The sequence below is a fragment of the Heteronotia binoei genome, chromosome 5, assembly GCF_032191835.1.
Source record: "Heteronotia binoei isolate CCM8104 ecotype False Entrance Well chromosome 5, APGP_CSIRO_Hbin_v1, whole genome shotgun sequence".
Classification (NCBI taxonomy): Eukaryota; Metazoa; Chordata; class Lepidosauria; order Squamata; family Gekkonidae; genus Heteronotia; species Heteronotia binoei.
The window spans coordinates 104,700,379-104,713,498 of record NC_083227.1 but is presented as its reverse complement, the minus strand read 5'-3'; the positions used below and the strand labels follow the sequence as shown (position 1 = coordinate 104,713,498).

Sequence of the window (13,120 nt, the reverse complement as noted above, 5' to 3'; positions counted from 1 at the left end):
AGTGGTGGACCCCAGGCTTATATGCCGAAAGGCCTGATATGACCAGAGGTGCAAAGTGGTTGCCAGCACCTGCGTCTGTTTAAAATTTTTGTGGCTATGATCACAAGTGGAAGAGTTGGATGGGTGTCTGAAATATTTGTCTGCCGTCTCCTCTGGTATGGGTGGTGCCAATGCTGTCCCAGTTGTTAATGAGCCATCTTCCCAGATATGAGGACACAGATTGTGCCAAGGAAGACACTGATGATGCCAACACTGACTCAAAGAGGTGACAGTGGAGTCCAACAGGCCCACCTGGTGAATTTTGCACAAAGTGGACAAGACTTCGCCCAATGTCCCTCTCAAAGGCAGAGGAGGCAGTGTTGATGACTGTCAGTGAAGGGGAGCTTAGCTTCACAAGACAGACACTTCTTAAAGAAGTCTGTACCTCCCATACCCCTCTGAAGACCTCAATAGAGGTAAGGGGAAGGAGGGAAGGAAGACATAAAAGCTCATGAAAAATCACAGAAGGTAAGTATACTCAGGATTTTTTTTTTTAGGAACAAAGACAATGGATGGTAACAGAAGATGAAGTAACAAGGAGAAGGAAATGACAAGGAGATGAGGGACCAAGGAGAAGATGAAGGTAGCTCTGGCTTGGGTGGCAGTTATGAAGGAACTGAGCAGGATGCGCTTCTTTCTCAGACCTAGGCATGCCCAGAGCATGGCCACTCCCTGACGCCCAAAGGAAAAACGCACCAAAACAACCAAGGACAGTTCTTAATGCTCCAATGTTGAGTTTGGCACAGGTACAGTACCCATGGGTGGGACTGTAAAGAAACCACAAAGAAGATAAACAGGTTGCTTACCTGCAACTGATGACCTTTGAGTGGTCATCTGTGCAATTACACACAAATGTGTGGAACTGCACAGAAACCACAAAGAAGATCAAGTGTATTCTCACTATATTTTCATGTGTGCAAGGCATAGCACAAAATATTTCTTCAAATATAATTTCAAGTAAAAATTAAAGAAAGTCATATGATCCTTCTGTCATACATTCCATTGCTTCAAATGCACATTGTTATTACTATGTGTTGCACCAACTCTTGATCTATTATTTCACATGCAGTACATAAAGTACATTTTTCTTTCCACTCATGAATCACTGGATTAAGCCCACTCATTCTTCCTCCTAGGATACTGTCCTAACCCTGATACTGTAGGAACTTCCTTTTCCAAATCCACTCTCATCTACTTGGAAATAATGTTTATAAAGCACAAACATGATACCAAAAACAAAAAAAGGGAAAACAAGAAATAAAATTCTGTAGTTGTATACAGAGAAGTGATTCCATTGTTAGTGCCACTATAGGCAGGATAAAGTATCACATATGCTACCCCAAAGGCATGGAGAATTCAGCTGCTATCCATAGCTAAAAATGGAAGACTTGTTGATTGTATGAATTGCTGAGCAGACAGGTTAAAACGGATAAAAGGAAGTATTTCTTCACCCAAAGGGTGATTAACATGTGGAATTCACTGCCACAGGAGGTTGTGGCGGCCACAAGCATAGCCACCTTCAAGAGGGGTTTAGATAAAAATATGGAGCAGAGGTCCATCAGTGGCTATTAGCCACAGTGTGTGTGTATATATAATTTTTTTTGCCACTGTGTGACACAGAGTGTTGGACTGGATGGGCCATTGGCCTGATCCAACATGGCTTCTCTTATGTTCTTATGTATGGTATGCATCAAATGAAAAGGAAGGATAACTATTTGGAAAGTTCTATGCAATTTCTATTCATTTTGAGTCCGAACCAGCAAAGAAATGTCACCTGCAATTCCTAATCTGTAGCAGATGCTGAAAGGGGAGCACTCACCATGATTTTGGCAGGTTCTGCCATAAGCATTCCCTGGAAAACTTTGGAGAGATCCCTTAGATTAAATGTATAATGAGATTTCGCTGGAGTGGGCAGCAGTTGAGATGTAACAGTTGAATATACTTGTATGGTAGCATCGACAAGTGGTTCATTCAAGTGCTCTACAGCAACACATCCAGCTTTAAAAACAGCAAAAAGAGGCTGAGCAGCATTGTAGTGATAACTTTCAGCTAAAACAGATCGTAATGTGCAGGCTGGCTCATGACATAATATAACAATTGTTGTCAATATGGATTTATCAGTAACTTAATCTTACTTAAGACTGCTAGACTTGCTCAATCTGTGGCTTAAATATGATTCTGACTGCTCTATATTTTGCTTTTGCTTTATTAGAAGCTGTATAAACCAAGAATTTAAACAGCTAGCATATGCCGAACAGCAAATGTGCTAGGATAGGTGAAAAATAAGTAGAATAGGGGACAATGAGCTCTGCAAAGTAGCAGGCCTGCTCCAGTGACAAAGTATCTGGGACAAGGGAATAAGCAGGCAAATTTAGAAGACCTGTGTTCAGCAGCAGGGTGAGGAAGCCAAGGCACTAATCCCTTCACATCCCTAACAGGGTAAGCAGACTTTCCACAAACAAATCCATGTAAATAGATAATTTATAAAAGGAGGGGGATTAAACACACATGCACACAATTATGAAGGCAGAATACCAGCAGGGGATTGGGGGATATTTAGCATATTACACTGAGTGTAACATGTATGACTATCTGCCAACTGAACAGAAGTCACTGGCATGCACTCAGTGCAAGGAGTTCCTGATTCTCAGTTTGCAGCCTTGAGGCCAAGGTGGCTGACCTGAAGAAGCAGAGACAGTCAGTTAGGCACATGAGTGAGACTGTTCAGGACTTGTTAGATGTGTCCTGCTCCGAGAATGGCAGCCCTGCATTTTATAAGGCAAATGTATTTCTTTGGTGCATACTGCTATTACAGTATTTTTTACACACACAGATATTGTCTTCCATATATATGGAGACAATAGCCCTGTAAATGATTTGAAGTTTTAAATATTTGGTAAATAGCAGATGAACAAGGGAGTTGAAAGGGGGGATGAGTAAGTGAAGTGATTGGTTGGTGACCAAGACAGTATGGGCAGAGCTAAGAAGCATGTGTGGAAAGAGAGAAGCAGAAGACAGTTTGTCAGTCAGTGGTTAACAGTCAGCTGGGGTGAGTCAGCAGTCTACAGAGCCTGAGAAGCAGTCTTCTGATTAGAATTCCATATTTGTGCTGTGAAAGGCATTAAGATTCTATAGAAGAAAAGGAGAATACTTTAGAGCAGTGGCCCCCAGCCTTTTTTGTCCCAGGGACTGGCCCCAGGGCTGGCCGGCCCACCGTGGCCCCAGAGCTGGTGACCCCCCCCCCCGTGGCACATCCTACTCCCCCCATTTCCTCCTCCCTCCTCTGCCTCACCCCCCGCAGCCTTGCTGCCCGCCCCCACGCAGCCTCACCACTCCGTTTTTACCACTTTAAGGCCAGGGAAGGTGAAGCGTGTTCCAGACTGACCTCCCCCCTGCCGATCAGCTGATCCAATCGGCCGGGAAAACCGTGGCAGCAGCGGCTGTTTCAGCAGTCGCTCGCTGCTGCTGCTGCGGTTTCCCCCGCTGATTGGATCAGCTGATCAGCAGGGGGCGGGGGAGGTCGGCCTGGAAAGTGCTTCATGGCACCTTCCCCAGCCTTAAAGTGGTATAAACGGGGGATGGTGAGGCTGCATAGGGGGATGATGAGGCTGGATGGATTACAAATTAATATCTTGGAATGTAAATGGACTAAATTCACCACAAAAAAGGGCAACTTTTCATTGGATTGGGAAATAAAAATGTAATATAATTTGCCTACAAAAAGAACATATTAAACAAATGGATTACAAATTTTTATGGAACAAACAACTTGGTGTGGAATTTTGCTCATTGGCCATGGAGAAAAAAAGGGGTGTTGTTTCTTATATTAAACAAGAATTAGACCCAACACTGATTTTGAAAGATAATGGTAGATATATTGCGGTGGAAGTGATGCTGAACCATAAAAGAACTTTGTTATTGGGATTGTATGCCCCAAATGGAGCAAAAGACTCTTTCTTTAAAGACATTATGCAACAATTAGATCAAGTGACGTATGAGCAAACTATGATAATGGGAGATTTTAATGGAACAGTTAAAAATATTTTGGACAGATCTGGGGAAAAAAAGAATGAAGGAAAACTACCAGTCATTTTTTGATTTAATAAAACAAGAAGGTCTGGAAGATATATGGAGGGAATTTAACCCTAAAGAACGTGACTATACTTTCTTTTCAGCAAGGCATAATTCTTTCTCAAGAATTGATATGTTATTGATTACAAAAGATCTTGGACTTACAATGAAAAAAATAGAGATTCTTCCTAAAATAGGGACATACCACAATCCACTAATGTGGTCTGCAAAACCTGTGAAAAGACCCTAAAATGGCAGATAAATGAAGATTTACTACAGAAAAAGATAGTGGTGGTGTCTCTGGAAAAGGAGACTAAATCTTTCTTTCAAATAAATGAAAAAGAGGACATTAAATTTCAAACTGTGTGGGACACATATAAAGCGGTAATGAGGGGCATCCTAATTACACTGAACAATAAAGATAAAAGAGCCAAAGACAAACAAATGATGGACATTCAGAAAGAGATTGGAAAAAAGGAGAAGGAGCTTAAAAAGAGACCTGGGAAAAAGAATATTACAAAGTCAATTGAGATATTTGTTAAACAAAGAAGTGGAATGGAATTTAAAAAGACTCCAACAGAAATCTTTTGCAGGAGCGAATAAGCCTGGAAAATACTTGGCCTGGCAAATGAAAAAAAAGGAAAAAAAAGTTATTAACAAAATTGTATCGGGAGGCAAGGACATTGTTGACCAGGAAGGAATTAAAAGAGAATTTTATAAATACTATGCCAAATTGTTTAAATGTCAAAAGGTGGATAAGGGAAAAATTGACAAATGTTTACAGAAAATTAAAGTAAACCCCTTAACAGAAAATATGGAGAAGGTATTAAATGAACCAATTGGAAAAGAAGAAACAGAGGTGGCAATTAATTAAATGAAATTACAGCAAAATGGTTTTACAGCAAAATTCTACACAGTCTTCGTGGAGGCGCTATTACCAAAACTTCAGAAATTGATGAATATTATAAGAATAGATGGGAAAATACCTAATACATGAAAGGAAGCAGTAATTTCGTTGATACCGAAGGAAGACAGAGACGCCATGAATGTAAAAAACTATAGACCAATTTCATTACTTAATAATGACTATAAGAAATATGCTAGAATTTTAGCAGAACGCCTTAAACAGTATTTGAATAATTTTATTAAAGAAGCAGGATTTCTTCCCAGAAGGCAAATTAGAGATAATATCAGAACAGTCATAGACATTATTTAATATTTTGAGAAACATCCTGAAAAAGAAGTAGCATTATTTTTTGCAGACGCAAAGAAACCATTCGATTACGTGCATTTTATTTTTGCAGTGATGGAGAAATTGAGATTGGGAGAAGATTTGGTAAGAATGGTGAAGGCGATATATACTGAGCAACAAGCAAGCCTCTGTATAAATGCAGATTTGACGGAAAAAATGATAATCAGTAAAGGAACAAGACAAGGTTGCCCTCAATCTCCATTGATATTTATAATGACTTTAGAGGGTTTGCTTATGCAAATTCAAGAAGATAAAGAGATAGAGGGACTGAAATTAAGAGGTTTTTCTTATAAATACAGAGCATTTGCAGATGATGTAATGTTTATAAATGAAAACCCTACTCATGTAACACCATTGTTACTTCGTAAGACACAAGAATATGGAGAACTGGCAGGTTTTTATATAAACAAAGAAAAATCGAAAATTTTGTGCTAAAATATGTCAAAGAACAAACAGAAAGAACTGCAAAGCTTAATAGAGTGTGAAGTTACCTCCAAAGTAAAATAATTAAGTGTGGAAATCACAACAAAAAACATTGACTTGTACAAAAATAATTATGAGAAGCTTTGGCACAAGATAGATGGAGATCTGATAAAATGGAACAAGTTGAACTTGTTTATACTGGGCAGAATTTCCGCAATTAAAATGAATGTTTTACCAAGAATTATGTTCCTGTTTCAAACAATTCCAATAGTGAAGGATAAAAAACAATGTAATAAATGGCAAAGGAAAATTTCAGAATTTGTATGAGCTGGGAAAAAACCAAGAATTAAAATGAAAATCTTGACGGATGCAAAAGAAAGGGGAGGTTTCCAACTGCCTGATTTAAAGTTGTACCATGATGTTTGGTGTGGATCAAGGAATGGATGGTGTTACTAAATAGGAAATTACTAGTACTAGAAGGTCATGGAAATGTTTTGGTTGGCATGCTTATATGTGTTATGGGAAAAGCAAGATGGGTGTTTTTTTCTTACATCACTATATAAGAAGCAATTTGTTAAATACCTGGTCAAAATATAAAAGATATGGGGATGAGAGGAAACCACTTTGGATTGTGCCAACAGAAGTAATAAAGTTATATTCAGATATTAATGAAGAGAAGTGGTTATCATATAAACAATTGTTAAAAATACATGGAAGAAAGGTGGAATTAAAATCGGCTGAAGAACTACAATATAAATATAACTGGTTTCAATTGCAACAAATTAAGAGTTTGCTTGAGCAGGACATTAAAAATGATGGAATAAGACAAGAACAAACAGAATTGGAGAGAACGCTGTTTGGCGACAATGAAAAATTGATTTCAAGAGTTTATAAATTATTATTGAAACGGTCTACGGAAGATGAAGTAGTTAAATCTCAAATGATAAAATGGGCGATAAATATAAATAAAGAAATACAGATGGAGTCATGGGAGTACTTATGGAAGAACTCTAATATTAAAGAAAACTGTTTCAAAATGTTATATAGGTGGTATATGACACCGAAGAAATTGGCAAAAAGGAACAACCAGGTGTCAGATAGATGTTGGAAATGTAAAAAACATGAAGGATCTTTCTACCACATGTGGTGGACTTGTGAAAAGGCAAAACAATTTTGGCAAATGATTCAGGAAGAGATTTCGAAAATTTTGGGTTATAACATTAAGAAGGCACCAGACATCTTTTTGTTGGGATTACAAATGGAAAAATTTCCGAAACAAGATAGAACGATAATTTGGTACATGCTTTCAGCTGCACGGACATTATATGCGCAGATGTGGCAGCAAGATAAAATACCAGAAAAATGGGACTGGACTTTAAAAGTTATGCATTGGAGTGAAATGGACAAGTTTACAAGAATCTTAAAAGAACATGATTTAGAGAAGTTTAAAAAGGAGTAGGGAAAATTTCAAAAATATATTGAAAAACAATGGAAGGTAAAATGATACTTGGCGATTTTTGACAATAATTGAACTTTAGAGGAATAATAAATGAACTACAGTCAAAAAGCGAGAATAGGGGAACATATTTTTTCTCATTTAACTTTTTTTTATGACTAAAGGATTATAATGAAGATGGATTATAACTATAATATATGGTTTTTTCTTTTCTTTTTCTCTTCTTGTTTTAAGATTTTTTCTATGAAGATTCTTTAATTGATAAGATTACCTTTTATTTTTAGCAACTTAATTAAAATACACCATTAGGAGTCATGAAAAGTGGGGGGAGGGAGGAGAAAAGTGTAATGTATTGGTATTAACTTTTTAATGATAGATGGTGAGTATTATTACAATATATTGCAGAATAATAAAATTGGTTTAAACAAAAAAAAAATCAATACGCATTGTACAATAAAGTATTATTTTGTTTGATATTAACCTGGAGTCTCATCCTCAGGACCACATAGTCCAATAATGAGCCTTAGAGCTTGGCCACAATACCGTGGGGAAAGGTTAATAAAACTGGAATTAAATTCCTGGTTATTTCCCAGAGAGAGAAATAACAAGAAAATTAAAAGATACACCATATCTAACCACACAAATTAAAATAGAAGTCATGACCCATTAGGATTTTTCAGATGAGTAGATATGGCTTTGAAACATATATGTATACACAGGCAACATGCCCATATTGTACACATTTCTTGCATGAAATATCAATGTGACATTGGCCCATACACAGCCAAAGCAAAGTGTGGAGTTCTAATAGAAATGCCAAACATGGCACTCATTAACTTTATCCCTTCATTATATTGTGAGTTGGAAAAAGATTTAGTAGTGGCATGTGATATTGAGCCAAAGACCTTTTTTTGCAGTATTGTGTCCAAATGTTATAGCACCTTCACACAAATAAGTCTTACTTCTATCTGTGTTTTACATAGACAACTTGTGCTAAATTTTCTTTACTTACGAACTGGTTCTCTGTAACATATTTCTCCTAGTTTTCCAGCTTAAAAAAAAACAAATACAAAGATGTTGGCAAAACATTGGCTTATTTATCAGTTAAAACACACAGGAATTAAAGAAGTTCCCTCCTATAGGCTAAACAAGGACAGATCTCTCTTTCTTTTCCCCTCCCTCTCCCTCTCTCTTACTTTAAGAATCAAATGCTTGACTGGTGCCACAGGTCAATTTTAGTGTAATTGTAGTATTATATTCAGAAGAGAAATTGGGCCTTATATCTGAATGTAGCATGATGACCTAATTTAAAATATTTTTGATCTCAGTATGCCTAGATAAAAAGCAAATTTCTTGTTACAGGTATGACTTGGGATAGCTTATTGTCTCAATATAATTCTTTCAAATTTACTCTGTTAACATAGTAGAATTGGTTCCAAATCAAGTGAAAATGATGTAGTACTTCACACAACAAAAAGAGACCTATAATCTTACAACTCACCCATCCAGCTGCCTAGAATGATGGAGAAGATTTTCTTCTTGCTGCTATCCTCCATCTCTGTGAATGAGAGATAGTTGAAATGACGAGTTAGACGTGGGGTGATAGCATTTCGTCCTCCACCAGGTGGACCCATGGCGCAGACAAAATTAATATCCACCAATTTCTTAAAGGTACCTGAAAAAACCATTACAGAGAAGAATGATGGACTGTATGAATGCCAAATCACAAAAGAAAACTGTTAACGTAAAAAGTTAGGCAAAGAACTCATATCATACCAATTTGTTTCCTGTCATACCAGCCTTTATGATCCATCCATTGCCGAATAAGCTCAATAGGTGGTTGGGCACCATAGGTCTCTAGCGCTGGCATGTTCAAATCATCTATGAAAAATATAAAGTACCTGCCAAGGGGAGGGCCAAAGACTCCTTTGCGCCTGTATACAGCAAGACAATAATAAAAGTGACTAGGCAGAACACATGGAGAAAATACTTCACTCTAGATACTTAAGCACAGTCTAAAAGTCGTACAGCATAAATGTGCATGAAGCCATAAGCCTTAGTAAAGTTGTGTCACTCTCCTACTCACTCCTTTATAAAGCAGAGAGACATGCTGGGGGAGCCTTGGGTACATTTCAGTGTTCCAAGGAGCAAACTCTATCTCCAGAAATACCAATGTCCTGTGGCTGTGATAATTATGAACAAAATTTTGCCTGTTAAGCCTTTTCCTGAATTTTTGTAAAATTGGCTGATGTTGATGGAGAATGCTTTTATATTTTTCAGGCAGAATACGGTGTTCGGTGCTGCAGTATTAACTGCAAGGAATTCAACAGAGTTAATGATATGCATACAAAAATATTTCAGTTGTTTTATGGTAACTGCAAATGTGGCTCTCCACAAGCTGTAGAGTGAATACAACGGGGTAAGAGTGCTGGACTAGGGCTGGCAAGAGCCAGGTTCAAATCCTGGCTCAACCATGAAATTCATTGTGTGACCTGTTACTTTCAAATTAATCTAACATATACCATAGCTGTGGTATAAGATACCATAGTTGTGGTATCCCATAGCTATGGGATAAAAATCTAACAAATCAATGAGACCAGTTCCTCCAGCTCCTGTCATAATCTGTAGGATTGTCCAGAAATGCCTGTTTTACATCTCCCACCCATGCAATGAGATACAAGTGCAAGAGCATTGCAGAGAGGCATTCCTGACAGTTATCCCTCAGCTATAGGATTTCCTTCTTCTGGATACTGCCCAAGGTCAAGTACCTAAAGATCTTCCAGAACCCTTCTTAATTTAGGCTAGGAAGCCCTGAACAAGTAAAAAGGTAAGATAGTGAAATGTGCTCAGTAGGCTTTTAAATTTGATTTCAATTGGTTGCTTTACACATATGTTTCACTACCCTAAACCTTTGATTGGGAGGGCGGCTACTAATCTAATCTTATTGAGCAATAAAATATAAGGGAAGTTTTAAAAAACTTAGCTGTTTCTTAATCTTTTGAGCTTTATTTTAAGTTGGTAACCTTGTTACACTTCAAAGAAGTATAAATTTAGACAGTGATTCATAAATGTTAAAAATAATAAAATGAATATGAACAAGGTCAATGTTATCAAGAGTAGAAAAATCAGCAAAGAGTTTGCCTTTTATCCAGTTTGCTGTCAATGAGGTCTTGGGTTTGGTTGGCTGAGGTTCGAGCAGAGAACACTAGAAAGTGACTAATAAATTCTAGTGGCAGGCTCTTCAGCAGCTTATCTGCAATAGTGAGTGTCTTCCCAGTACCAGTTGGACCAACACAAAGAACCTACATGTGGAAAAGAAAGCTGTCACTACAGGGAGGATTCACATACAATTTTCATATTCCCAATTGCCCATCCACTATGCTTTTTGACCAGGACTGTACCACCTGGACTTAACCATCTGAGATCTCTTTGTTAATTAGCATGATAAAGCTGTAAAAGAACTTCTCTCAAGTAGAAAACATGAACCAGAAATGAGTTCTTGATGGGTAGCCATGTTTGTCTTTTTTAGAAAAATAAACAGCAGTCCTGGGACTATATTTTCTAGCATAAGCTTTCAGGACTAAATCCCACATCATCAGATGCTTGGGATCACATGAAGCTGCCTTATATTTAGTCAGACCATTGATATATTGAAGTCAGTATTGTCTACTCTGACTGACAACAGCTCTTTAGGGTCTCATTCACAGTTACCTCCTATCTAATCCTTTTAGCTGGGGATAGTGAGAATTGAAGCAGGGACTTTCTACAGGCAAATCAGATGGCTTATCAAAGACCCTATCCATGCATGTCCTGGTTCTCACTAGGCAAACATATATATATATATGAATGAGGTTATGAAAAAAAATGTAAACTGCAGGGTTTTCATACACCTTGAGGCATTTGTATTATCATAACCCCAGCTACATCATCTTGGAGTCATCCCCTTTGTCATTCTCCAGTGTGACAGATGCCACTATGTGTCAAACAATGCCCTTCTGTACTCAATATACGAACAGGTCAGTAACTATTCAAAAGAATAAATGGGCACAAATCTGATATTAACAATGGTGATGTTCAGAAATCAGTGGGAGAACACTGCCACCTCCTAGAACATGATACTGCTGATTTAGAGTTACCATTCTCCAGCAATAGTTCTTCAAAGGGAGACTTCCAGAGTAAAACTGCTGAATTAGAATCATCAGGTAGTCTAATACCATGTCCCAAGCACTTGGAAAAAAAGACCTGGGTGTCTCAGCCATTACAGGTGAAACAGTTCAGCAAAACTAAAGTACGTATGTTTTATGTTATTGTTTTAAATATTTTGTACATCTGTATTTTAAATAATATTTTAATGTTTGATGCCTTGGGGACCCTGAGTAGGGTGGAAAGGCCGCATAAAAATGTTTTCAAGAAAGAAATTAAAAGTAGTGAAATTACACTGTCATCAATTACTGCTACTGTGAATAGCCTATATCGTTTCTTGTTACATCTGAATTTTACATAATTACATCTCACCCTGTATTTCCTGCATTTTATGGCCTATTGATTCTACCAAATGCAACTTTGTCTGTGTGTGTGTGTGTGTGTCTGTGTGTGTGTCTGTGTGTGTGTGTGTGAGAGAGAGAGAGAGAGAGAGAACAAACACAGTACACACACCTGACAGCAAGGCTCTTGACCACAAAAGTTTATGCTAAAAAACAAAAATTAGTCTTCAAGGTCCCACTAGACTCCTGTTTATCATTACCAAGAAAAGCAGAAGCAGTTAGAAGAATTCCTACTTATAATACTTGAACAAAGTACTGATGCCGGCTTGATTAAGCAGCAGACAGTTTGCATTGCTACAAGATTTGTCCCACTTGAGATTCAAGACACATACCGGCTTGTGGTTTGTGAGTAACATTTCCAACAGGTATGCCATCTGGATAGTGTTCATTGTGGGAACGATAATGTCACAAAAGCTGGAGTCAGGCACCATGGTAAATTCCACAGAGGAGTCCATCCAGCTCACCCATTGCACCTAAGAGACAGATAGATATTGATGGGAGGGAAAGTTCTTTTACAGCAGTAAGCATAGAATTTTACACAACGTATATCCAAAAAGTACCGAAGGTTTGCAAAGGACCTGAAGCCTACAATCTTCTGACCAAGTTACAGTGGTATCATTCTGCCAAAGTCAACAGTACTCCTATCCTCAAGCAAAATTTAGTTGTAACCAAGTACAACTGAAATTAATAGAACAATATAGTAATGGCCCATTGCTTTATCTGGAACACAACCATTGATCTTCAGATGGAATCAGGAATTTGTGCCTTGTCTGTCTTTCTTCTGTCACTATAACAGGATCCAGAAGATCTGGTGGGCTGGCAGTTTCATTTACACTGAAAGTTTCTGGCTGGCCACTGTCCTAGAGGACCACTGGCAGACAAGAGCAAGCACATTTAAGACTCTGGTTCAGCCAGTGCTTCAGGGACCACTCAGTTCAGAGACCTGACCAGCAGAGCTTAAAATGGGTATCAATTCATCTGCTGCCTCATCTTGATCTGCTGTCATCCGGCAGTGATGCAGGAGACGACAATGGTACCCATTGTGAGTGCAGCTGGCCAGGTCTGAGCAGCACTCACCCACAGCATTCAGTGCAAGAGCCATTCTGCCTAGGTTGCTTCTGGGCCATTATACCTTCTCAGTCCACCCCAACAGAATCAGCTTTGTGAGTACATGATCATCCACTTGTTGAATTTTTTAGATCTTCTATGCTTTCCCTTTTCCAGGACTTCCTCAAAGTATTGCCACCCAAACAATCTGTTTTTTGTTTTGTGTGCTATCCTTGGGGAAGCCCATATAAAACCTTTCCAGATTTTTATATAGTTGCTTATGTCTTA

The 13,120-nt window shown here is 38.1% G+C and overlaps 1 protein-coding gene across 1 annotated transcript in view; it reads right to left on the bottom strand.

The window, feature by feature from the left end:
• The window catches only part of DNAH1 (dynein axonemal heavy chain 1), a 255,919-nt gene that overhangs the window by 96,783 nt on the left and 146,016 nt on the right, over positions 1-13,120 (bottom strand). The window contains exons 41-46 of the mRNA XM_060240006.1: positions 12,118-12,258; positions 10,383-10,543; positions 9,018-9,175; positions 8,743-8,916; positions 8,254-8,292; positions 1,859-2,037 (exon numbers count right to left, since the gene is read on the bottom strand). Coding sequence (XP_060095989.1) covers positions 1,859-2,037; positions 8,254-8,292; positions 8,743-8,916; positions 9,018-9,175; positions 10,383-10,543; positions 12,118-12,258 — 852 coding nt within the window. The remainder of the gene's footprint in view (positions 1-1,858; positions 2,038-8,253; positions 8,293-8,742; positions 8,917-9,017; positions 9,176-10,382; positions 10,544-12,117; positions 12,259-13,120) is intronic.